This window comes from Xiphophorus maculatus, chromosome 2, assembly GCF_002775205.1.
Source record: "Xiphophorus maculatus strain JP 163 A chromosome 2, X_maculatus-5.0-male, whole genome shotgun sequence".
Lineage (NCBI taxonomy): Eukaryota > Metazoa > Chordata > Actinopteri > Cyprinodontiformes > Poeciliidae > Xiphophorus > Xiphophorus maculatus.
The window spans coordinates 25,163,506-25,189,241 of record NC_036444.1 but is presented as its reverse complement, the minus strand read 5'-3'; the positions used below and the strand labels follow the sequence as shown (position 1 = coordinate 25,189,241).

At 41.3% G+C, this 25,736-nt stretch overlaps 2 protein-coding genes and 1 non-coding gene across 3 annotated transcripts; 1 reads left to right on the top strand and 2 right to left on the bottom strand.

The window, feature by feature from the left end:
• The first annotated feature begins 44 nt into the window (after nucleotides 1-44).
• Nucleotides 45-10,819, top strand: LOC111611574 (rootletin-like). The gene is made up of 8 exons (XM_023348527.1): nucleotides 45-326; nucleotides 1,661-1,801; nucleotides 1,958-2,158; nucleotides 3,344-3,531; nucleotides 7,135-7,348; nucleotides 8,265-8,363; nucleotides 8,449-8,516; nucleotides 9,401-10,819. The coding sequence occupies exons 1-8, from the start codon at nucleotides 60-62 to the stop codon at nucleotides 9,558-9,560; spliced, it is 1,338 nt and encodes a 445-aa protein (XP_023204295.1). The 5' UTR covers nucleotides 45-59; the 3' UTR covers nucleotides 9,561-10,819.
• Nucleotides 9,905-24,526, bottom strand: LOC102221686 (eukaryotic translation initiation factor 4 gamma 2-like). Its single transcript, XM_023348522.1, has 19 exons — nucleotides 24,419-24,526; nucleotides 21,000-21,125; nucleotides 19,906-20,008; nucleotides 19,664-19,795; nucleotides 19,070-19,136; nucleotides 18,749-18,900; nucleotides 18,540-18,650; nucleotides 18,260-18,442; nucleotides 18,041-18,182; nucleotides 17,232-17,395; nucleotides 17,036-17,149; nucleotides 15,612-15,740; nucleotides 15,007-15,111; nucleotides 14,705-14,920; nucleotides 13,822-14,080; nucleotides 12,246-12,450; nucleotides 11,961-12,169; nucleotides 11,756-11,877; nucleotides 9,905-11,154 (listed from the first exon to the last, which is right to left on the bottom strand). The coding sequence occupies exons 6-19, from the start codon at nucleotides 18,830-18,832 to the stop codon at nucleotides 11,089-11,091; spliced, it is 2,109 nt and encodes a 702-aa protein (XP_023204290.1). The 5' UTR covers nucleotides 18,833-18,900; nucleotides 19,070-19,136; nucleotides 19,664-19,795; nucleotides 19,906-20,008; nucleotides 21,000-21,125; nucleotides 24,419-24,526; the 3' UTR covers nucleotides 9,905-11,088.
• Nucleotides 15,810-15,994, bottom strand: LOC111606609. Its single transcript, XR_002752146.1, has one exon. It is a non-coding gene; the product is annotated as a small nucleolar RNA SNORD97 (small nucleolar RNA).
• Nucleotides 24,527-25,736: the final 1,210 nt, after the last annotated feature.

Sequence of the window (25,736 nt, the reverse complement as noted above, 5' to 3'; positions counted from 1 at the left end):
AATCGCTACGCTCAACGACAGCAGGCCTTCTGGTGGAGCTACGGCCACCTGGTACCAACATGTCCATTAGAGCCAAATCCCATACAGACCTACAGACAGTTGGCAAGTCCTCGACGGAGGACGGCTTTCAGAAATCTCTCTCCATGAGCAGCAGTGGCGTTAGCAGAGGCGGGCACTTTGGGTACGGGGTGACAGAAGAGGTCAAAGTTCTCCCCAGGGGACCCAGGAGGCCGATTCGGGCGGTGAGGCCGGTCAGCGCCGTCGGCTCCGGCGGATCCTTCCTACAGATTAATCACCTGCAGGGGGAACTGGTTCGGAAGAGGAAGGTAAGGAGAGTAGAGAGAGAGACAAGGTCAAGACTGACAACAGAATGGTGTCAAGGCCTTTATAGATCTACTTTGACCATTTGAAAAATTAACAAATGACTGGAGCTCATCACAAAACAAAGAGGAGAGATTGTCTCTCCTCTCTGACAGGAAACGTCCAACAGGAAGCACCTTGCAAACTCACTATCTCACAGCTTGTCAGTAGTAAAAGGTTTGAGGTTGATAGGTTGTTAAACTGTGTAGAAACGTGGCTACTACGCTGTTTCTAATGGAAAACCCAAGAGCCAAAAAAAAAGTAGCAAACATGGATTTGTGGACTTACTTTGCAACACTTTCCAAAATCATTTTCACATTTTCAAGTTATTGGAGTATGTATAGTGGAACAGCACAAAGTCGGGCATAACTTGGGAAACGTTTATTTCTTGTGAAAATGCTGTTAGCTGAATGCAACCGATAAAAATGGCAGAATATTTTGAAGTCGACTGCAGAAAAACTGCAGAAACGTAAGAAATAGGCAGACTTCATCAAAAAACAATGTCAGAGCTAAAATTAGCTAGTTAAAGCTAGCTAAAATATTAATGACTGCATGTGGTCATTAGTATTTTATGACTTACAGGTAGTGATGCTGTAGGCCATCAGTAGCATGTTGACTTACAGGAACATTCCATGCAACGTGAAAACCCCACATTAAAGCTAAAATGAACTAAAAGCTAATGCTAGCTAAAGCACTAATGATAGCATGCAGGCTAGAATGTTGACCTGAGGTAACATGTTCCATTCAATATGAAAAACCACATGTAAAAACTAAAATTAATTCATTTGTAAACATTTTTAAAAGCCAGGCATTATTTTACTTCCTCTTCACAATTTAGTTCTGGCCAAATTTCTGCCCAATATTTTTGAAATTTGTGGTTGTAATATGATGAAATATAATAAAGATTTAAGATTTTCTAAACCTTTTTCTTTTTTTTTCAAAACTCTGTATATCTTACTAGCTTCTAAGATGACAAGAAATAAACTCATCATAACCTTTTTGTTAAGAGCCTGCAGACCATCTGAACACCCAGCCTTTAGATCAAGCTGCCATAATCCGGATTGCATTTTAGAGTAATTATGGGTTTAAATTAGCCAAAAAAAAAGGAGCAACATAAATTATTCCACTTGATTAGTATAAGCAGTAAAAACATTCATGTTCTTTGATTTGTCCGGATGGGGAGATGTCAGAAAATAACCTTCCAAAGTGCTGACGTGTGTTAATTTACTAGGATAACACAATTAATCATTTTCATTCAGCAGGTCCTCGTGTTTCCTCCCCGTTAATGTACACTTCTCAGGAATGCGAGGACCTGCGGAGGGAAAACAAGTTCCTGTCCAACGAGATCCACATGGAGCGGATCGTGATGCGCACGGAGAGCGAGCTGACGATGAGGAACCTCCGCAACATGAACCAGGAACTGCAGATACAAGTGAAGGAGGTGAGAGTAGAACCAGCAGCTCCGCTCCTTCAGAGACCGGCTCGAATGACTGTCAGGTCGCCTATTTAAAGCAGGACCTTTACTCCGAACACACACACCTGACTTCTACCGTAGCACGCGCCCAACTCCTCCTCCCTTTTGTTTGTCCTTTTTAAGCTGAAGCAGAAGTTGCATCACAGCCAGCAGAGGGCGACATTTTGCTCCCGAGCGGCAGAGGAGGCGCAGGAGTCCCGGGGCGAGGCCGAGAGGAGCAGGGCCTCCGCCGAGGCTCGGGCCCTGCGGTGTCAGCGCGACAAGGAGACGGCCGAGGCGGACCAGAGGCGGCAGAGCGAAGAGCTCCAGCTGTTCAAGAAGCAGGTCAAGTCATGTTCACCTCACATTCACACCGCGACAAAAAACCTGCAGCAAAAACTGATTTCCTGATTTTATCGCCTTTAATTTGGCAATAGACTCCAGGTAGAGTCCAAGTTTAAATTGTATTGGCCCTTCAAAGAGTAAAACTCTCAAGCATAAATTTATCTTTGACTTTGTAATGTACATGTTCTATAATTCATTTTCATATTGTATTGATGTTTGTTTTTTGCTCTCTACTGTCTGCGTTTTTTTTTGTTGTTTTTGTTATTTGATCATTTTAGGGGGAAGAAAAGAGACAGAATATGAGAGGAAACGGAATTGCTGCGCAAACACGCTTCGTTCACTTCAAAATAAGAGCACGAACGCAAACGTCTAACTACTTAAATAATTCAATAACCGAAACTTTAACACAAATGTCCAACTGTATTCAATTGGAAGTTTACAAACAGTCAATTTGGCGCTTTACAGTTTCTCTCGAAAAATTAATTTAAAGGAAGCTAAGTGCGCTAAACATTTTCAAAAAATAGCTAAAGCGGTAAATGCAAACTTAGCGCTGTTGTTGGCGCATTTGTGGATTAGCAGCCATTCGTGGTTTAAAACTCGTCAATGTGGCTGAACAAAAAATATCCAAAGAAGAATGGAGACAGAATATCCTCCACCACAGAGACGGAAAAATCTGATTCAACACTCAGTGGCGTCTGTTGATTCTTAGGGTGGAAGAAACACTTTTGAAGTTTTGGGGGCAGTTACTTTTTTCCACATAGGTCCAGGAAGGTTTGATAGCTTTTTTTTTAGTATCTTTGTCTGATATTAAAATAAGTTTGACCATCTAAAACATTTAGGAGTGACAAAAAAAAGAAAAAGAAATGTCCAAAATTCAAATATTTCTGAATATTACAGAGAAAAAAGTCTCAGGTTTGCTGATAAGGTTTAAAAGATTTACCCTTCCATCTTCTCTCCTCACTCAAAGCACAACACAAAACCAGCTCAAGTCAAACAGGTCAAACATCAAGCGTCAGAACTGCAGTAGCTTTCCAAATGTGCTTCTCCGTCTCTCTGTAGTCACAAGTTACATCCGTACAACAGCCACACACACCGGGGGGGAAAAAACCACTAAATAAGTAAATGAAACTGATTGGATCGTGAGCTGCTGTGCCTGTTCTCACTTCAAGCCTTCGGTTTTCGCAGCTCGCCGATCTGCAGCTCACACTGGCGCAAACAGAGAAGAACTACTTTGAGGCCAAGCTGAAGCTGGAGCGGCTTTCTGGGGAGAACCAGAGTCTGCTGCAGGAGAACAAGAGCCAGGGGGCAGAGAAGGATGAGCTGCGACTCAAGCTGAGGCAAATCACACAGGAGAACGTCCAGATTAAAGAAAGGTACACTGGCGATGGCCGGCTGGCTGTTTTAGCACCTCATCTCCACCAAAATTGAATGTAACTGTCCAAAATATTGAACCTTAGCCAAGCAAACATTTTTCAAGTCTTTAACAGGTTCTTAGCGCCATCTTTCTTCCTATCAACTCTGACTAGCTCCTTTGTTGGGAAAAAAGCTTCCATGTTTCACCTTGGTAATGGTGTGTTCAGGGTGACGTGGCGTGGGCCTGAACTTACTTTAGATAGGATGCTAGTTTCAAGGCTCTCCTTGACCACCAGCTGAAACAGATCGCCAATGAATTGAGGCCAATTGGTTACATTGGATTTTATCTTAAAGAATACAATGGCTCTAAAGTGCAAACCACTTCAACAATTCACCAAGCTCAGCTACAAATTTAAAAACACAGCGACTTTAACGAAACAGAAGAGGTACAGTAGGTCACAGTGGGGGAAACCTGACACATCGCTGATTGGATGATTCCACTTTTGGGTAGAACCGGAAATTGTTCTGGCTTTAGCGCATTTGTTGATAGCCACTGCTGCACAAGAATATTTTGAGTCAGGACAAATTACGAAGTGAAAGAGTTTGGTTCTTTTTCGCAGTTTAGCCAATATGTGTCTCCTCACTGCCAGCTAAACAAAGAGAGAGCAAATGCCAGAAAGATACAGTCCTAAAGTCAAAAGTAATGTTGTCCAATCAGCAATCGCTCTACTTCTTCCATTTTGTTAATGTCATCGTGTTTTGTAATTTGTAGTTGCGCTTAGTTAATGTTGCTGATTTTTTTCAGTATGTCGTGTTTTTAAATCTGTAGTTGTGTTTAGCGAGTTGTTGAACTGGTTTGCACTTCGGGGCCACAACTAAAGAGGGCTGATTATTATGCATGCCCTGGATTTTTATTCGTCATAAATTTGGAACTCATTTTTATTTCTGGTAACAATTTTACTACATTTGAGTTACTAATTTCCTTTGACCTTTGCCCCCTAAATGCTCAGTGGAACGTTTTGGGGAGGGGGGGGGGGGTGCAGGAATGAAGATGCAAGTCAGAATTTTCTTGGACGTCCAGGAGACTTCAAAAGGCTTCATAATCGCACGGCCAGTCTGTGTTTGGACAGGCATGGAGTTGGTCTCTGTGAGCTTCCATAACTCTGGAGAGAGTCATAGGAAAAAATACCAGAATCCAGATGAGGACAGTAAGTTCAGATTTATTGTATCTGATTGGGGAGATCTAGGGGGGGCAGCACTGGTTCCCCCCGTCATCTGATTGACCCCACCAGGTGCCTCCCCCCGATGACTGACATGTAACCACACCAGATTTATTCCTATACAGTATTTAGAATCATTATAAGCCACCCTAGTATCCAAAGAAATAAAACAATAATAAATATATGAAAAGAAAATGTATTAAACTATATATAAGGCCATATGATAATATATATAAATAGATTTATATCAGGCGCAAACCCAGCCTGCAGTAAACTCTACTCCTGTTCTCCTGGCTGTGGTGCAACTCTAACGCTAAAGCACACTTCATACCAGGTGATGGAAAAACACCAATAATTTATTTACTGATCTTCTGCAAAAAAGACAGAAAAACAGCTGAAGAAAGGAGAGGGGGCAAAAATGTTGTTCGTAGTTTGGAGCAGCGGTGGTGCTACACGTTTTCATTGTCTATCAAGTGATAAGTTAATTGCATTTTATTTCCATTTTTCTCTGCAGTAAGAACGTTTTTGAAATCAGTTAACATTTTACCAATAGAAGTGATCGGAATCCAGCAAGACTCTGATCGTTACCTGATCCTGCACTCACCTCCCCTCGGCGGGAGAAACATCCCGCAGAAGCGGATCAGCGGCGCTAAACGCTCCAAAGCCTCCGGTCCACTAAAAGCGTCCAGATCAGAAATGATATTCGGACAGAAATTGTTCGTATAATGATCGATAGTGAGCTCCGCGATGTTTTCTGTGCGTAAAGGTAAAACTCTGCGCACCAAGTGGTCAGCTGGGCGTTATCACAGTCTGGATACGAAAGCAGCAGATGCTCTCTGTACTTGTCAAAAGGAGGGTGAGGAGGGGATCCGGCATATTAATTCAGTTAAGTCTGTATTGGTTTTGTTTTTAGACCACCATTAGCGCAGTGTAACTACATGTTGTATATCTGGCATTTGTCATCTGATGTGTGATTAATTGGAGAGTAACGGTGGAGCTGCGTGTGCATTTACTGCACTTGTTAGAGTCTAACAGACATCGGCGCTTTCATTTCTTTCCTTCCTCAACACTCAGCTGCTGCTCCTCTATTTAAACTACAGTATGTAGATCTACATAACTTGATCACACTTTCTTTCTCCATGTACTGCAGGCTAAATGCGCCAGAAGCCGGAGCCCCATCAGGCAAATAGTTCTGGTAATCCCAGAGCAGATTTCAGGTCGGGTCTAAATTCTAGCGAAAAATGCATCTTTTAATTTGACAAACCATTTGAAGACTAAGCAATCTGTATTGCTCCATTTGTGATCAGAGACGAGCCAAGCTGTTCTAAATAATACAAATTTGTCTTAAAAAGTTCTTGTGTGAAATACCAACTTGTTTAATTTGGTGTCGTTATCAGCAAGTGCTTAGACTGTAGACCTAGATTTGCAGAAGAAAGACTTGATTGTGTTCCTTGATTGTCTTAATATGTAGTGAAGTGTTAACAGAATAGGTTTAAATATTCAGCAAAATTATTCTTTATACTCTACATACGCACACTCACACACACACACCCATACATGCATGTGTGTACCAAAGGTTGCGTTAACGGAATATTTTCCGTATTTGACCGGTTATTTCTTTAAACGACCGGAAAAGTTAGAGCCTGTCAGTCATTTCACAAGTTATAATTAACACCCTTGACTGGTGCACATGGGCAGACATTATAGACTTTATGCGGGCAACTAAAATCAGTTATTAAATGAAATGCTTTCTGAATATCATCTCATGGAAACTGAACGTCTTTCTGACTCGGAGCTGACAGCGTGTTGAAGAGTTATGGACCGGACGCTTTGGAGCGTCTGGTTCAGAAGCGCATTCCAAACCCTTGGTTGAAATGGCGCCTTTAATTCCAGTTTCCATTACATATAGAACAGAGAAAACTAGAATGCAACGTTGAGCAAATCCATTTACAGTCTAAACAGGAGCTGTAAATTTACGGCTTGTGCACCTCAGTTCTTCTGTGTTTCTTATATAAAATGAGACATGAAATGAGATAATTATGACGATGAAAAACTACTTGCTTGCTTTGGCAGTTTGAAAACTGACTGGCAGTTTGAAGATGTTCAGTGGATAGGAAACGGTGAAGCCCTGCATGTATTTACAGTGTTGAAACAAACTGCAACATCAAAGACTGAACGTTCCTCTGGTGATCTGGTCATCCTCCCCTTTGTTGCTGTTCAAGTAGTGCTAACACCTGGCATCATTCACACACTGGATGTTTAACAAATGACATCCAAATAACTCCCTCTGGTGGCTAAACTTTGCCAGTGAGCGTTCGTTAGCTCCGTCGAGGCTTAACCTGAAATGGCAACAAAAAATACTTTGGGTGTGTTGGGATGTTATTTGGTGTATTCTGCTTGCAGCGAGATGAGTTTGAGGCGTAAAGCGACGGCGGCGGAAGAGGAGAGGCAAAGAGCCAGCCAGGCTCAGCGAGAGGCCGAGGACGAGAGGCGTCAGGCCAACAGAGAGAGGCAGGAGAAAACGGCCGAGTGCCTCAGCTGGAGGGAGAAGCACCACGAGTTAACTAACATCCTCCAAGCTCACGAGGACCTGAAAGCTCAGAGGCGGAGCAAAGCTGTAAGGACTTCGCTTTCAGAAACCTCAAACTTTGTCACCTTGGTGAAGTTACAGCCACAAGCATCAGTGTGTTTTACGTGACAAACCAACTTCATGTAACTTGGGCTAACCTTTTTGAAAGTTGTTTTTTTTTTTTATTCGCTTTGAAAGTTACACATTCTAAAATTAGTAGCACTTATTTGAGCTATTCAGTGTGTCGTCCTCCAGGAGAATAGTGCAGATCATTTTTTCAAAGTCATATTTTCACAAATGTTATATACTCACTTATAATTGCCAATTTCAAACAAAAAATTAGCTTTGCAGGAAAGACTTTAGTTTGAAAGATATTGTGTTAGCAAGCTAAATATTTAGCTTCTAACAAGCTAACAGGCTAAATAATTATTTAGTAACTTAATTTAGTTTTAGTTAATTTGAGTATAATATTTAGTTTATAGCTCTGAGGGAAATATTTAGATTTAAGGGAAATATTTAGATCCAAGCTATTGTTCTGAACTTTAAAGCTAAACATTTAACTTTAAAGTAAATTAAATAACACATAAAATTATGTGTTATTACTGAATTGGTGATATGTTTAATTACGCTAATTTAATGGGCAATTCTGGAATAAACACTGATCAGCTGCAACAGATTTGAGACTAGCGTTGAGGTTCATAACCAGCTAGAAATGAAAGAGTTTAAATTGAGGCATATTCAGATGTTAGTGTTCAAGTTAAAGTTAAGTGAGAAGCTGTCGCAAGAATAGAAAATGTATGTCCTCATATATTTTTAATTGAATATGACTTAAGTTTATTAAAGAAGAATGGAAAAATATTACTGACTTGGAGATGTGCCAATAAGGTAGAAATCATCCGTAAGTGATTCCGTAAAGTAGTGACTCATGGCAGCTGAATATAAATCTAATTTGCATTTCCAACAGTGTCAGGCTAACATCAAGAGCTACTTCCTGTGTATGACGGAGAGCAATCAGCGGGTAAAAATCCTGAAAAATCCAGATGGAACGCCAAGAAATTTCACAGTAAGCATATTCCCAAATCAACTGCACAACAGAAAAAAATGCACATTGAAATCACTTCTTTTTTATGTGTCCGAATTCTGCACAGGAAGGAGATCCTGTATATATCAGCACACCGGACGACGGATCTGAAGAGCCTGAGAGAAGTTCATCCAGGTAGAGTCGTCCTCAGTCTGACATCTCTATCCAGATCAGTTACTGATTTGAAAAAAAATTTTCATTCCTGCTAGGGATGCACCGATCCACTTTTTTTTTTTTTTTGTACTTCCAATACCAAGACAGATACCTGAGCATCAAACTGGCTGATCTGAGGCTAAAGCAAATAGTCACTTCTAGAAGTTCCAAAAAAACCCCGATTCTGTAGAGAGTCACAATTCCTGGTCTTGGTAATTCTGAATGGATTCAAAGTGCTCAAAAATCGATTTTAGTCAGTTTAATTTTTTTGTAAAATAATATTTTTAATAATTCTTTTATTTAAGTGAAAAACCAGGCAGCTAAGCTAACCTATTACCAGTGATTTAGGTTGCAGATTTTTATGCACAAACCTGTATTTGTCTAAATATAAACTCATGGAATTTGGAACTTTGTAAAATTGTTTTAAATACGTTTTGGATTCGTTTACACTGTCTTTCCCTCTTGTGGCTCCCACAATTTAAACAGAATCTCTAGAATGTTGGAATAGGAAAATTGGTCTCTGAATTAAAAATGGTTTCTGAATAGAATCAATTTGCTGAACATAGAAAGATTGGAATCTGTAGTCACTTCCAGGTGCTGAATGTTCTGAGCAAATAAATGTGATCCATAAAAAGCTATATCTTTAAGCATTTTTTTCAATGTGTATGGTAAATATTTACATTTGTCAAAAGAAAAATGTTAACTATGAATCCAAACTTCATAAAATCAGAGGTCGACTGCTGGTGTTGTGCAACCTGTGGCCACCGGGGGGCGTCAGACACACCAGCTACAACCTTCTGAAGGTAGTCTGATCTGATGACACGTTGCAGCAAAAGAGGTAAAAACCTTTCATCGTCCTCCTGTAGGACCATGCTGAGAGTCTCAGCCCCACACACGGGGAGGGACCCAGGCCCCAGTCACTTCGACGAACTGCCCGCCTTCGACGGGGAGCGCCCCGGCTCGGCTCCCTCACGCCGGGGCAGGAAGGTGGTGGAGTACTTCTGGATCCCTACGGACCAGGAATGAAGAGCGGCTCCATTCCAGGGGAATCATCCGTGTTACAGCCCAACCCCGTGAGCGGCTTCACTATGGAGAGCCTTTTCATTCAGAAGTAAATGAAAACCGTTAGTAAATAGTTCATTAAATACATGTCTTATTTTTGAAGCTTATTGAACATTGTAAATTAAAGTAAAATGACAGTAGTATAACAAATAAGTGGGTAGAGGTATAAACTTACTAAAGCCCATTTCTTCTCCAGCAGAATCATTATGATCTCTTCATATTCACAAATACATGTTCATTCTACGTTCTCTGTATTTTACTTCTCTTTAAACCTGTAAAGATAAGCAGTTAAAAACAGTGACAAGTGCTGGTGCTCATGTACTGGACTTTATTGACATTATAGCAACAGAGGTGCACAATAATTATGAATACCGTACAGTAAGATTCATATTCATTACCCTACACATAGCTTATCAGCATAATCTGGGTACGTTTTGTTTTTTAACAGTTAAGTTGTTTACATGTTTTCCACCCACCAAGAGACACATTTACGCTGAGATTTCAAATAAGCCACTCCCCCTCCCCTCCCCAACAATCTGCGACAAAACTGCATTATGGGTAGGTTTCTACCAGGTTACTAAGCTGCAGAAATGATGTTTCCTTCTTTGAATATCAATACTTGTAATCCCATGTGAAGAAGCCTTCTTGGAAATGTTTACAGTGTGCAATCAGGCCAGGACTGAATGAAATGCTCAACCTTTTTTTGTTTTTGACTCATTATTTAATTTCATCATGAGAACAAAAAGCCCATCTATAACTAAGAGGTAGAAACACAGGCAGAGTTGGAAACGGTTCAGCGCCACAACAGTGATCACATTTTTTCCCAACTGTTGTAACATCTTGAAGAGGAGTATTGCAACCAATCAGACACAATACATAGGAGAAAACAGGGCCCCCTCCTGGTCATGCAGAAGATTTACGCTCTAATAAAACTAATGGGGTTTTTTTAACACCAAAAAATGTTTTCTGCTTCGTATTCTCTTTGTTGGGCCGTTTTTTGTTTTTTTTTTAAATTATGAGAATCACCAAATCCTTACTGCCGTTTCTTAGGATCGCACCTGAATGTAATGATCATCATCAACACTGTTTCATAGATGTATTTAAATATCTGTTAAATTGTTTTCTCTCTTTTTTTGCCTGAAGGAAAATAAGTTGGAAAAGTTTTGAATTAAGAAAAAAAAAAAAACATGCAAAGTGAAAAACTAAAAGCAAAAACAAGGAAATAAACAGGATAAAGTTGCTTTAAACTCCATGTGTAGCTGACTGAACACAGATCCAAGAACATAATAAAAAAACAAAAAAAAACAATCCAAACATCCACATTAGGTCAAACGATGCTTCTCAGCCCAACGAGTTAACAAGCTTTGGGTTTAGATTGACGGAAGCAGCTTGGTGCCGTGTGGTAGTGGTTAAATAAAGCGTGGTGTTAAAATAAAAGTGTGGGTGAGAACAACAAAATGGCAGATCTAGGTCATGATGCTTCTGCTGTTTCTCAGTCTGCTTCTTCCTCAGACTCCTCTTCCTCTGCCGTCTCCAGCCAAGTCAGCCACTGGTTCACCTGACAGGATGAGGAAAAAAAATTTAAAGCTAGTTTTCTAGAGCTTTGTGTCTAAACTGAGCGGTGTGATGGAATTTAAATTAACGTTGCGATGCTTGGTAAAGTTTGGACCTGCAATACAGATTTATCTTTAGGAACTAGAACAAGACGTTAAACCTTTTTGTTTAAAAGCACTAGTAGGGCCCCCTTGTGGGGGGAGGTGGATGGAATTGTTGGGCTGGGGCGCCCCCCGTTGGATAATAGAGGAAACGCTGTGCATGTCCCTTGTGCCGTCAAGTGCAGGCAGAAGAAAAACAACTGAAACATGCAGCCAAGTGAGTCTTGAGAACCAGATACTGAAAATAATTACCATATTTTCTGGACTATAAGTCACTTTTTATAGTCTGAATGTACGGTAAGTCTTTTCCATCCCATTAACAATTTTAAAGTTAAAAAACGGTGTCCACCACAACGTTACAGCGCTGTAGTGCATTTGCTGAATGGGAAAAGATCAGATTTGTCAGTTGTCAGACTGTTAGCTGGGGAAAAATGTCACCAAATTGTATTCAGCAGCTGATTTTTTTCTAGCTCAGAATCTTCTTAAGTGTTGACAGCCGTATACCTGGAATAAAGCTTTTCCTTTTCCAGGGAATTCTTGGGTGATGTCTTCTTTCCATGCTAGGAAGGCTTCTTCTTCGATGATCTCCATGTCGTAGAAGTTGACAAAGTAGCGCAGCAGCATACCTTACAGGAGAAAGAAAAACAAAACAAAAATTAACTAGAAGCATGTCTTAAATGAGAAATAAAAGCACGTGGGGCTGCCGTACCTTTAGGGAAGCCGCTGGCGTTGCAGTGCACCTGCAGCGCGTAGAGGGCGCTGACCTGCAGCTCAGTGTGGTCGTGCAGGAACTTCTGCATGACAGGTTTGAAGGCCAGCAGCAGCTGCTTCTCCTGCTCCAGCTGCTCCTTGGAGGGGGCTGCCAGCTGGTCGTCGCCCTCCACCATGCACAGCTCCTGGGAGATGTACTGGAGGAAACTGGAACAGACGCAACACGGTCACAAAGTTTTGTTCTGCCAATAGAAACGTGGAGCTGCTCGGGGCTGAAGCGCACCTTGTCATGAGGATGTTAACGAAACCTTTGTCGGTGTGCAGCCTGGGTGAGATGTTGTCTTTAATCCACTTGTAGATGGACTGTGGCGATGGGTCGGCCTTGATCTGCTTCAGCAGCTCCTTCTCCAGCTTCAGCAGTGGGAACAGGAAGCTCAGCCCCTTTCCATCCAGAACCTCCAGCATGCGGTCCTTGTTCTGATCTATTTCTGCCAAAAGAAAAAAAATGGAGGTGGTCACTTCTGTCCATTTAGGAGATTGCTATGACTTGCTTTGACTTGTGGAGTTCCTCAAGGCTGCATTCTCGGCTCACTCTGCCAATTGACATGACACCGGCTCCGCCCCCATGCTGACGTAGAGCAATCCTCCCCCAACCATTCCAGGGCACTTGTCAGCAACTGACCAATTAGCGTTCCAACGACAGTACTCCGACAATATTGACAGTATCTATCATAGAAAACACGCTGCAGTCAGAGATTTTGAGGAAAATAATAAATAATCACTGTCCAAGTTGTCAGTGGGTAATATGCAATCCCAACAGCCGTCATCCAGAACATACAGATGGCGGAATACAATTTATTACATTTCCAAAATCAAAAAAAGAGTCTGGAATAACGCAAGAAGTGGATCATGGACTGCAGCCCACCTCACGTCCAGCTGAAGGAAACTGATGGACGGGAACTTCCACGTTAGTCAGCACCACGAAGGTAACTGGGAGTAAACATCCCAGTTTTGTCATTACGATACTTACTGATAGCTCCGTGCTAACCACTCAGGGCTGCTAATGGCTCAGGCTAGGTGCTAGCGACTCAGTTAAATTAAAATAACAATGCTAAACATCTAATAATTTCCAGATTAATAAGTGAAAGTAGTCATGCTGGATTTTATGCGTGTAGATTCCAACGGTAGCTCTATGGCAGCATGAAAACAGACTGCACTAACTGCCATATTGGCATTTAAACACCGTTTCATAATACTGCTTATTTCTAAGCATTTTCCTGAAGGCAGATTTTCACAAGCCGGTATTATTCAAGTCATTACTCGCCCGTTTTATCCCGCAGCGTTCACACTTACATCCAATCAGACTTTTTTGTCCCTCATTTGTCCTCTTGGGCTTTATTGTTGATTTCTCCATTATTTCCCGCTAATAACCTGACAGACCTGACGTAGGACCAGTTACAGAATTCTCTTGTCCGCCGTCTAACTTAGATTCTAAATATAACTAAATATCTATAATCAGGCATCGGTAACAGTTCTCCAAATCCATAAGGACAGACCTATTCAGTCTTATTCTGTCTTTTGTGATCTGAGCGACAACATGCTATTTATTCTAGATTATATTTATAATTTCTAATGACACTTTCTGAACCATCAGAAAGGTTTGTTGCCGGTTATTTTTCCATGTTTAAAACAAAACAAAAAAAAATGATGGTCAGTTTCTTTGTTTGTTACATTAGCCGTCTACTCCTAATTGCACCGACTAAACAAAGTTGTGTTTAAGTTGAGCTCATGCCTTCCAACCGAAGACCTTGTTAAAGTGATAGTGTGTGAGCAGGTGGCGCCGCAGAGCGGCTCTGTACCTGGAAGCATCTTCTGCATGTTGACCTTGCTCTGCTGGAAGAGCTCGGTGAGCCACTCGCGGTCCTTCAGCTTGGCCGTCTGCTGCAGGCAAAGCAGGAAGAGCGGGAAGTGGGTGCCATTCTCCAGCGGGTGGGCCAGCTCCGCCACGCTCACCAGCTCCGCCATGACGGCCCGAGCCGCAAACTGGGCCAGGTAGGACTTCACCAGAGGCACGTCCAGCTCGATCTTCGGGCACAGGTCCAGGACGTTGAGGAAAGCCTGGTGGGAATAAAAGCGACTTTTATACACTTTTTGACTGATGTGACGTATCGTCCAGAGAATATGATAATTATTTTGTTTAAAAACACAGAAGGGGAAAAAATTGGAGAAGTGGAGTCCATTTGTGTTCAGCTCCACAGAGGCTTACTGGAGTTAAACCATCTCACACAAAATTTTACTGGACAATAAATTATCTTTATACGTGATAATATTGTGGTTTTCAACTACTATATTGAGAATGAAATAATGCAAGTTTGCCATCATGAGACCAATAAATAATTATGTAAAGAATACTTAATTCTGGAATAGGAAGATATTTTAAATATCTAAAACACAGCAACCAAAAACAAATAAAACAGAAATAAAAACCACAAAAAAATTCCTTCAACAAATATCAGAATGGAAATGATCAACCTCATTTTAAATCATCATGACTAACTGCTTGCTCCTGGAAGATGAACTTCGACACTTTTATCAAGTCTTTCGCAGCAAAACATCTTTACAGATTTGTGCTCCATGTTTCTAGTCAGCCCCTTGCTAAAGATGTGGGGTTTTTTGCCAAAATGTTTGAAACCTTTCTGGGTTCTGCATCTCAGCTCCAGCCATTCCATCGGCTTCCTGTACCTGCATGAAGTTTTCTCCGGTGATGAGGCCGTCGGTGCGCAGGGCGTGGATCAAAGTGCTGGCGTGCTCCTTGTCTTCGTCGGGCCGGTCCAGGGAGCACACGATGATCTTACTGAGCATCTCTGGCAGGAAGTGCTTTGGCGCTTTCATCTCCCGCACGCCGCCCACAGCTTCAGTCAGGTTCTTCCTGTTCAAGTACTCAGTCATGATGGCCTCCTGGTGAGAGGATGAAACAGCACCGGAATGAGCAGGAGCGTCGCTGACGGTGGGTTTTCCACCATCAGCATGTCTGCTTCTCTTACTGTGGTTTTCAGAAGCTCCTCTTTGGCAGGAGGCGGCTTTTTGTTGGTCTTCTGGGGTTTCTCCTGGATGGGTGGAGGGTTGGTCTTCAGGCCAAGCTGTGGAGGCTGACAAGAGGACAGCAGGGGGTTATGCAATATGAAAATTGCACATTCTTATTAAAAAATTAAATAAGGGCCCATTTTCAAAGGGGCGGTATTATGCATTTTCCAGGCACCATTTTATAGCGCAATCAAATAATTATGTTAACTTCAGTTATAAAAATGCTACATGTAGCCAGCCATCGGACTTAAAAGAAATTTGACTTCGTAATTGAACGGCTTAAAATTGAGCCTGTCTCTTTAAAAAACCCTGCTCTTTCTGAAGCTCCGCCTTCAGCTCAGCTTCGTCCTTGAAGGCGGAGCTAGGTCCACCCATCTGTTTTGCACAACTGAATGGTTGTCATGGAAATTTGGAGAGTTTTCAAGCATGCATGAAAGAATCAAATCAACACTCCAGATATATTTTTGAAAAAAAGAACATTATAACAATGTAAAACAAACAAAAAAAAAGTTTTTCCCCCCACAATACTGCCCCTTCAAGTCAGCCTCTGCCCGTCTTCTCATACCTGTCCTAGTGGAGGGGTCTGGGTGCGGGGGGGCTGAGCACTGGGAGGCATCATATTGGGGATCTGAGGCTGAAGCTTGGGCACCTGGTTCTTGTTGAGGAGGAATGACTGAGCCGGCCGGAGGCTGATCTGGAGACGGCACAGAGCGGAATCAACCTGGAGCTTAAATTGCATCTAAATTGTATTTTATCAGAAGCGATGCCCTCATATCTCATAATCGCAGTCAGCGGACCTGCTGCCAAAGCGAGGAAGAGGTGGAGGAGGAGAGGATGAGGAGGTAGAGGCAGATGAGAGGAGATGGAGACGGAACAGAGAGCAGAGGACAGACTGACAGCAGGCTGGATTCCTCAGAATAACGCGTCTTTTTTATAATCACTGGGCATTCAGGCTCCAACAAAGAGATGGTTTAGTTGGGATTGCTTTGGATTTTAAAATGTGGTTCTGTTAAATTAAAAACAGTCTTCACCTACAGTAGATAAACTCCCAGCATCTTCTAACAGATTAGTGAATCCTGAAGGACGAAGCCAACAGCTAGTTTAAGACCAACGCAAACTACTACCATTATAAGAAATGCCAAACATAATGTTGTTTCAAGGTTTCTAATAAAAAAAAATGCCTGTATAATCCAGACTAAAGTTGTTTTTAAACAGTAGAAGCTCACTTTGGACTTGCATTGTCACCCATGATAGACGCAAAAAAAACAAGCTAGCTAGTCAGCCAGGGTATATTAGCAGCTAGTTAGCGTTAGCCTCAACTGCCTCATTCACAGATAATAAAGATGTCTATGTGAGACTGAGAGCTTCTGCAGGTTTCACCAAGTCAAACTGAAGAATTTTCTGATCATTTTAAAGACCTGAAAGTCTAATAAAATGTGCAAGAGAATTTTGTGAATAAATACTGACTAGCAACAGAAACGAGTCAACGCTTACAACCATCAGCAACCAGCCAAATGACCAAAATGTTGCTGACATAAAAACCTAGCTAGGTTTACCTTTGCCTGCCATTTAGTTAGCAAGGATGTATTAGCAGCTAGTTAGCCGTAGCCCCATCTACCTCGAGTCTCAGAATGCTGCTTGTGACAGAAAAGTCCAGAGAAAAAAACCAAAAAAAAAAGGTATACGAGTACAATAAAATTTAAAACCTGTGATTAACATATTTAAGACCAACTTTTCTCATTTTTTAGATAAAATTAAGACATTTTAATCCCTCAATTTTAGATACACAAGTGTAAGACTTTAGATGACAGAAGTTTGCTTTGGAGTAACCTAGGTGTATAGAAAACGAGGGAGACAAGAATCATATATAACAGGTAGGATATTAACTGCTTTGACTTTTTAACAGAACCTCACTTCAAAAGTCCTGAACTATCCCTTTAAGTTGAGACCATCTGACAATGAGCTCCTCTAACAGCTTGTCCTACTAACCTCATCTGCATTGAGCTGTCCTTTCTTGCTGAAACGTGGAGGCATGTCCTTGGACTGAGCCTGCTGCTGGCTCATGTGGTTCTGGCTCTGGTTGAGGAAATGTTGGTTCTGAACCTGCCAAAGATTCAAGTCTCATTTGCTGTTGCTAAAACTGGTAACAGTCAGACACACGTCTATTCACTCCCAGCTAAATTACCTGGTTGGACTTAACGAAAGACTTGGGCCCCATGTCGAACTGCGACTGCTGAGGAGGCGCGATGTGGCCGCTGTGGCCGTTGAAGAGTGGGTTGGTGCGATGGCGTCCCATAGTGGGCGAGTACCTGTCCTGAATAACACCCGGTCCGGTTCCGATCCCACTGCCTAAGAAACAAAAGCAGAGAAGACTTTGGATGTAGAAATTGGGACGCTGACGTCAGTGTTGGAGATGTAGATTATAATTCAGTAGAAAATTGTGTATCGAGTCAAAGGACTGTAACTAATCTGCGCTGTCAATGCGCCCTCTGGTGGTCCCATCATTTACACACACAAAAAAAACAACTATAATACACACATCTTATGAGATTGTTATTTGACTGTACATGACTATATGCCATGTGCTCATGGGAAATACTAATTTATTACTCCATGTTTCCTCTTTGATTATTGTACATAAATTTGCTAGATTTTTTTGTTTTTCAGAAAACAGCAATAAGAGCAGATTAGAGAAATGCAATGATCTCTTTAAGATCAAATACTATTTTTATGATTACAATAAAACCCAAAAAGAAATAAAACAATCCTCCCTGAAGTATTTCTTAAAGCACATGCACAAATAACCTGACAGTAGAGATTATGGAGTGACGAAACAAAGACCAGCCATTACTTTTGTATGTTAAAAAATAAATAAATGAAACGATTGAAACTTCTAACTCGTTAAAATGTATGTATTTAATTGAAAAGACGTGTCAAAGTCCTGATCCTAATAAAAACAGCTACGAAATGTGAACAGAAAACGTGAGCCCACACCTGGCATCTGTCCAAACATGTCAGCCAATCCCCCAAGAGTCTCCCTGTCCAGTTTCATTCTGTTGGGCATGAAAGGGCTTTCCAGGAAGAAGTCCATCTTCATCCCCTGAGACATGGGTGCTGGGATGAAAACACCCAAATCCTGGAGGAAAACACAATCGTTAAAACGATCCCACACACTACGTCATTCCATGGCTAAATATGGTAAAGATGGCAGACCTTCACTGCGTCCTGACGGATCTGGTTAATTGTCTTTGGTCCGTTGTCGATGAAGGCCTTGCGGGGGACCCAGTTGTTTTCACGCAGCTCCACTGTATCTTGCAGCAGGAAGCGGATCCTGGCAGGCAGCTCCTTGTTGTTCATTAAGGATCGCATACGGCCAAAGTACTGATCCATTAAAGACTGTTTGGAGTGAACAGAGAGGGAGGAAGTGCTCAACACAGTGCTGAATTTAAATCTAATCCTCACCCACACCGAGGGCCATGTTAGGGGCCCTTACCTTTGCTTTCTCATGGTCGAGTCTCGGCCCCACTGTTCTCATTATCTGACAGAGGCATTCCAGATCCTCTCCCATATCCTTGAGCTGGACTCTCTTCTTCTTTTCCAGAAGCTTTGGACATAACAGGAAGTAAGGAAGGGGTCACCATGAGTCTTATGGTTATGGTTAATAACCATTAAACACCAACAGGAGAAAAAGCATGAGCTCACTGTTTTGATGCACTTATGAAGGATAGATTCATGGATGAGGTCAAGTTTGCCAAGTTCCCCGATGAATTTAATGTTGCCAAGCATCTTGATCTTGGCGATGGCACGCTGCTCCTCCTCCTCAGAAGTGAGAGGGTTGTCATGTTTGTCATAGACTGGAAGGAAGAACAGGTCAGCAGCAGCAGCAGCTTTATCAGGACACAAGCTCTCTGGCTGATTACTGAAGTTTAAAAAGCCTGACCTGCTGTTTGTTTTCTGCCTGAAATGTTGCTATATAGAGCAACATTTCAAAATATAGCTCAAAAGACATCACCTTTGACTTACTTTCAACATTTCTGGTGCGATTTTCAAATTCATCTTGAAGCTTGGAAATCAGAAGTCTTCTGAAGGTCTGAAAGGAGAAGAAAAAAAAAAGATTCTCAACTTGCTTCTGTATTCATGCAAAACCTGATTTCCTAATTTGAGTTCCAAGACTCAAAATAATCTTTTTTTTTTTTAAAGAGTTCTCAGTCATTGATCAATTTAATAATACTATAATATTCTCAAAGGGAAATTAAACTAGTTGCATTTAAATCTAGTGGAATTAAAAAGAGCTCAGTGAATTTATTTCCACAGGTCAGTTCATCAGCATCTATGATTACTGAAGAATCTAAGTTAATGTGAGATACAACAGCATTTAATTTCCCAATGGGATCAATAATGTATTTTTGAATTTGAAATCTAGGAAAAATCTCAGACTGTAAGGAACCACTAAAGCTTTTCATCATCTGACATGACATTTATTGTATTGACAAGTGAAAATTGCTCCGTTTTCTTTTCCCATCCATACCCAGGTCTTGAAAACAAATCTCAACTTTTCCCTTCTTTTTAAAGCCCGAGAACCCCATTCCTTTCCCTCAGATAGTAACAGCCACTTACTGTGCTCTGCTTTTGGGATGTTTGGATCTCAGATGAAGGGCCATCAAAGTTTGGAGCGTCCTCTGCCAAGCGCAGACATAGCTGAGCATAGAGCGAGCTATATTTCGGCTCTTCTAGGGCTTTGTCTACAATCTGAAACAAACCAGAGTTGGGATGCGAGTCAGAAAGAGCAGCGGCCTGCCGGCAACACGTCCACATATCTCCGCACAGCTCGGCTAAACGGATCCGAAACGTTCACATACCAGCAAGATGATTCCTTTAAGGACGAGTTTTGAATCTACGCCCACATTCAGGAGCTCAAGGCATAGCTTGTCAAACTTCTCAGGCGTGAGTTTGTTGAGTATGCTAGGAAAGAAAAAAAAATAAACAAGGTAAAAATAAGATAGCAAGGTTGGTTTAAAAACAAACAAAAAACAAAAAAACATTCATGTTTTGTACTGAGAAGCAGCACCTGATGCAGAAAGGAACAGGCCTGAAGTGCTTTTAGCAAAGCACATGCCATCCTAATGACTGCAGTCTTATCTTTTGTTTTGGTATAAACAAGCAGAAACACGACTCCGCCTCAGTGTGGCTTGAAATGGCTTCAGAAAAGCTCAAATGAAGATTCAACCATTTGAAATTTGACTCGACCGATTTAAAAAGAGCTGTATTATGTGTTTTCCAGGCTTATAGTAGCATTTCATAGCACAATCAAGTAACTATGTTACCATCAGTTATAAAATGGTGCACATATCAAATATGAGTTAAGACATTTCACTTTGTAATTTAGCGCCTTGAAAATGGGTCTATGTCTCTTTAAAAATCATCTGCTCTTTCTGAAAATGCGCTTTCAGGGAGTCATCACAACATGGCTTCTCTATTAACCCTTTAACAAAGTTGCACTGAGAAGTAGCTTGTATAATGAGCTCAGCAGACGCGCAGTACCAGCAGGTGTTTGCTAACTGCTGCTGGCTAGTCTGAAGGAGCTGAGTGGGGGCAGTCTGAGGCAGAAACTTGGAAACTGCAGCTCTGAGGATGAGCATCGTCCTCAAAGGCAGAGCTAGATCTCATCAAATGTTTTGCACAGCTGAATGGTTGCCATGGGAGATTAACAGATTTCTCAAAAGGTTAGGGTTAAAAGGTTAGGTTAACCCTAAAAATCAAAGCAACACTGGTATGTTTTTGAGGAGTTAATAACATAACATGATGTAAAGCTCAAAAAAGTCGACTTTACATAATACTGCCCCTTTAAGATCACTTGTTGCCTTTAATTATGGTTAAATCCAATTCTCGCATACGTTGTGATTTTATTTCCCAAAAAAACATTTGAATTCCTGCACACCAATCGGGTCCTTACCCCCTCACTTTCCTGAAGATTGCATCGTGTCGCTCTTTTTCGTTGCTGGAGTTGGCATCTCGTCTAGTGCTTCGTGAAGGAACCCATCTCTGAACGCTTTGCCCTGGGGTTTTCCCCAGGAACTCGCTGCAAACGCAAAAAGACTGAGTTCAACAGAGTCAACAGCAGCAACAGAACGGTTTGTACAGAATGGAACACAAAGGTCGTTGTTCTGAGAGCAATCCTCCAGCACCTGCACAATCCCAATCACTGCTACCTTTCTATTAGCTTCACTTTAAGCCGACGTTGTGGAAAACCCATCACCACAAACATATAAATAGAGTCAGAAATGGCAGTACAGGACTATTGGGAATTGTAATTAAAGTTCCCTGGAGTTCTAGCTTCTATTCTTTCAGTCTTCAGCAGAGTGACGACAAAAAAAGAATTCTTGGCGGTCAGATGAGCTTTACGTCAATAAGAATTGAGAGTCTAAAGCTAACCCTACCTGTTGCCGACAGTCTTGGGATAGTGCTGAGGTGCACCCCTACCACCTCCTCCCCCCGAAGAAGCACTGCAGAGGAAAATAACCAGAGGAACGCGTCAACTTCACGCCACAAACTGGAGCTGTTCGGCAAACACAAGGCCATTCACCAGTAAACCCAATTTAAGAAAACTAAAGGAATAAGTGATCTGCACATCTACAGTGCTGACTCTGAACATCTGTTTGGAGAGACACTTAACAGTTCCCCCAGAGTCAGTAAACTGGAAGGGAAAGCTGCTGTGAATGAGTGCAGCTACTTAAGGAAGAGATTAACTTTTGCTTTTCATCAGCAAATTAAAGTTACTATTTGATCATTAAACACTTCACATTTCTGTTAACTTTTACATTTTTTTTATTTTACAAAACTGAATTCCATCTCAATACTTTCCTGCTGCTCATGTATTTGTTATCTATAACAAAGTATTAGTTTTGTAACCGCCATTTATCTCATCTAACATGGCAATTAGTCTGTAAACTGACTGAACGTTACTACAGTTTGAAGCAACATGTCATTATTATGCCGCTACATGTTGGCAAGTCATGAACCAGGTGAAAAGCTTTTGATTCATGAATATCTGATCAGCATAAAACCACAACATCTTATTCAGAAGTTGATTTTACTTGACCAATTTCATCAAACTTTTTTTTTTGCTTGTATTATAATCATTAAGTGTACTGGACAAAAATCTGAACTAAATCTGGATTTGTTTAAAAGAATAAATTCCATCAAAAGTGCCAATAAAGTAGCAGAGATTTATCTGGGAGTCAGATTATAAAGGCTAGATTATAAACATTGTTTCCCCTCTGGTGCAGCAGGTCAACTTGATTGTTCATTTTAGACAGTCAGACAACTTCTCAGTTCTGGTTTTAATCAAATGGTCAATGAAGGGATTCAGGTTGAGGCACAATTGAGTTTTTGCATTAAAAAAAAAAACAGCAGTCATTTAAAGAAAAAGTAAACTAGGGCTGATGTAAACGCATATTTTTGTAATCGAGTAATCTATCGATTATTCTTACGATTAATCGAGTAATCGGATAAAAAAAAGATAAAATAAAACATTGGTAAATCTAACATAACAGCAGTATTACTATCGCATATCAACATCAGTCCAATTTTTCACAGTTGAGATTCCCTAACAATAACTTTTCTGTAGTTTAGAAAATTAACTCGTAACAATAGCAGCTCGCTTTCCAAGTTAACCTGAAGAAAAGTTACACAAAAATCTGAAATTATATTCAATTCAATAATAAAGGGGCAAGCTCACAAATACGCTTAGAAAAATTGTCTATACTCCAGCTTTTGGTTTATGTATTCATCTTCAGTCAATTTAATAGATGAATTCTCACCTTGCCCAGACATTTATAGCTTTTGTGTTTATGTTAGCGATGGGATTTAACACCTTCGTTCGTCACACACAGAAACTCATCTACCAGCTACGTGCCGCCATGATGAGCTCCGCCACACATTTGTTGAGACCGGGATGATATGAAATAAATTTTCTGGTTCGTCCATACAGCTACACTTACGTTAGTCATCTAATGCCCAGCCGCCTGCAGTGGTCAGTCTATCCGCTCACCCTCATAAATACACCTGCAGCTCTTCCCCGCTGTTCCCTCTGAACCGGCCACCAGGCAGCAGGTACCGGGAGGAGAAAAGACTGCCGTACTCCAGGCATCGCGCCAGCCATTTTAAGGATGTTTTTTGGTCCCCCGAAAACGGCGAAGACCCAGACATCATCATCGATCAATAAAATCCTCCCAAGCCGAACTTGAAAACTGGACGTTATGCTGCCAACACTCAGCTTTCGTCAACAACTCAGGCGGAAGTGAGAGCGCCGGGCAACACAAGTAATAACCTGGCCGGAACACGGTGCGCTAAGTAATAAAATATAATTTAATGAAGATTCAAGGCAGATACATTTTCCTTGAGGAATTTTAATAATCGAGGTATTCAAATCAGTCGAGGAATTGTTTCAGCCCTTAAGCAAACATTTAATTGAACATTCGTCTTCCTCTAATTGAAGCAATTACACTTAAGTTTTATAATTTTCATTAGAAGGTGACCTTAACTCAAATGAATGTTATTAGGCTGAAAGCTCAGCTTCGTGAAACTAGCATCACATGTATCCTTAAGGATTGAAATTCAGATTAGAAGCCAGGCTTTACGTTTTAACTTAAAAACATTGAACATAGGTGTTCCTATCCTGTTGTACCAGAGCTAAAACTGCTGACTGATTCCAATAACAAAGATGGAAGAAATTTAGGAATTTCCTGTGATGGAGCTTTTCACAAACTTCCTTCACAAGATTTGTGAAGGAATTTTTTCTGGAGAAAAACATCAGAAGCATTCTGATCTGCACAAGCAATGATGATGATGATGATGTGCATAGTGCAGACGGTGTGACAGAGCGGTACATGGAAATATTCCCCATGGCCGCCTTGCTGTTAAATCAGAGACGCCATGATCTTCCAATCTACATTCACAAGCTTTTATAGAATCACGTTTCAATACGGCTTGTTTCTTATCTACAACTTACACACCGAGGGAATAATGAGCAGCTGCTTCCCAACTCCAGTCCAGAGCTATAAACTCTCAATATCATCAAGCTGGTTTTAAAATCTTTAATAATCATGGAGAGCTTTCAGTGCAACCAAACAGACTTTGAATCCCTCCTAAGGATCAGTCTATGTACCCAGCCCCCCCTTTTAAAAAAAAGAAAAAAAAGGTCTCGCAATGCGAAGTGCCTGACAGCCATTTTGAGCATTCCCACATCCTGCTTTGTTTTAAATGCCGGAAGTCCCAGCCCAGAACCCTATTATAGGGCTGACCCTGGAATAAATGACTTATATTACCGTTAGTGGGCCTTGGAAAAAAAAAAAAGCCCCTGTGATTTATTACCTGAAACGAGAAGCACCCCCTTCTGCAATCACACTCTCCACTTTGGCGGCTTGACAATGAAGAATACTCAAAAGAATAAGAATAATAGGAGGGGATGGGGAAAACGGGGCTGAGGAAGACAGAGAAGAAAAAAAACATAGCATCAGCATCATAAAGGAAAATTAAAATGGAAAATAAGAAATTCACAGGAATTTAACAAAGGAACCACTCTAAAATACATCTTGTTATCTAAGGACAACGTGTTTCCATTTCTGTGTCACTGTGTAACAAAAACACAAAGAACTCGGTGAGCCAAAATGCATGAATGTGAATAGGACCCTTTTGTCGACAACAAAGAAGAAGCTGCGTCAGCTAACGTGCTAATGCTACCGGCTAACATAAATAATTAGCTAGCTCACTATGCTGCTGAATCCATAAATTAGCTCCGTCACGACACAAGCAGAGCGATTAAATGTACAGGCGGCTAGGTTTATATAGCATGTGTGATGAACACCGACATGCTGCTGTGGTCTAAATATTCATCTTTCGTCAGTATGGATGCAAAAACAGCAGAACCGACGTGAACGTTATGTGCTGGTGCAGAGGCTCGGGGCAGGGCAGCGTGGACCGCCGAGGATGCTTTCCACTCAACCGGCCTTTTATTGTCATCCCGATAGTGGTGTGGAGAATTATGTCTGGGTCAAACTAACCCATTCATGGCGACTGACGCCCCACAATATTGACTCAACGTGTTTTCCTAAACTTATTATATGCAAATACTGAAATTATGCATGCGTGTATGTATATTTACACGTAAATAAAACTCGTTGTAACTAGGCTACGACGCCATTTTCTACTAGAATATAAATCAGCCGACCCGTCTCCAGGCTAGGCTACCAGCCGGTTCCCGAGCTAATATGCGCTAGTTAGCTTAACTCGAGCTGATGCTCTGTGCTTGCAAGCTAGCAGAGGCCATTTTGGATAAGCCGGTGCGGTTTTGTAAAGGGACATAAATCTCCCTTACCTTCACCAAAGCAACTTCAGTTTTGTTTTGTTGTTTGCGTACCAAAGAAGAAATGAGAGGGCCTCTACAAGAAAAGCGAATTTTGCAGCAGGATGCCAGGAGGGCGTAAAAGTCGAAAAATATCCACAAAAACACACAGTTCGACCCTGTGCCTCTGCCTGGTTTGTTTGCGTTAGCTGGCTAGAAACGAGCTCGCAGCCTTATGGGGGCAGAGAGACCTCAACTCCTATTGGTCGCTTATTTTGTTGCCATGTAAGTGCTGACCAATCACATCAAAGAAATGTTTTTAGGGCGTTACCGTTACCTCATATAATC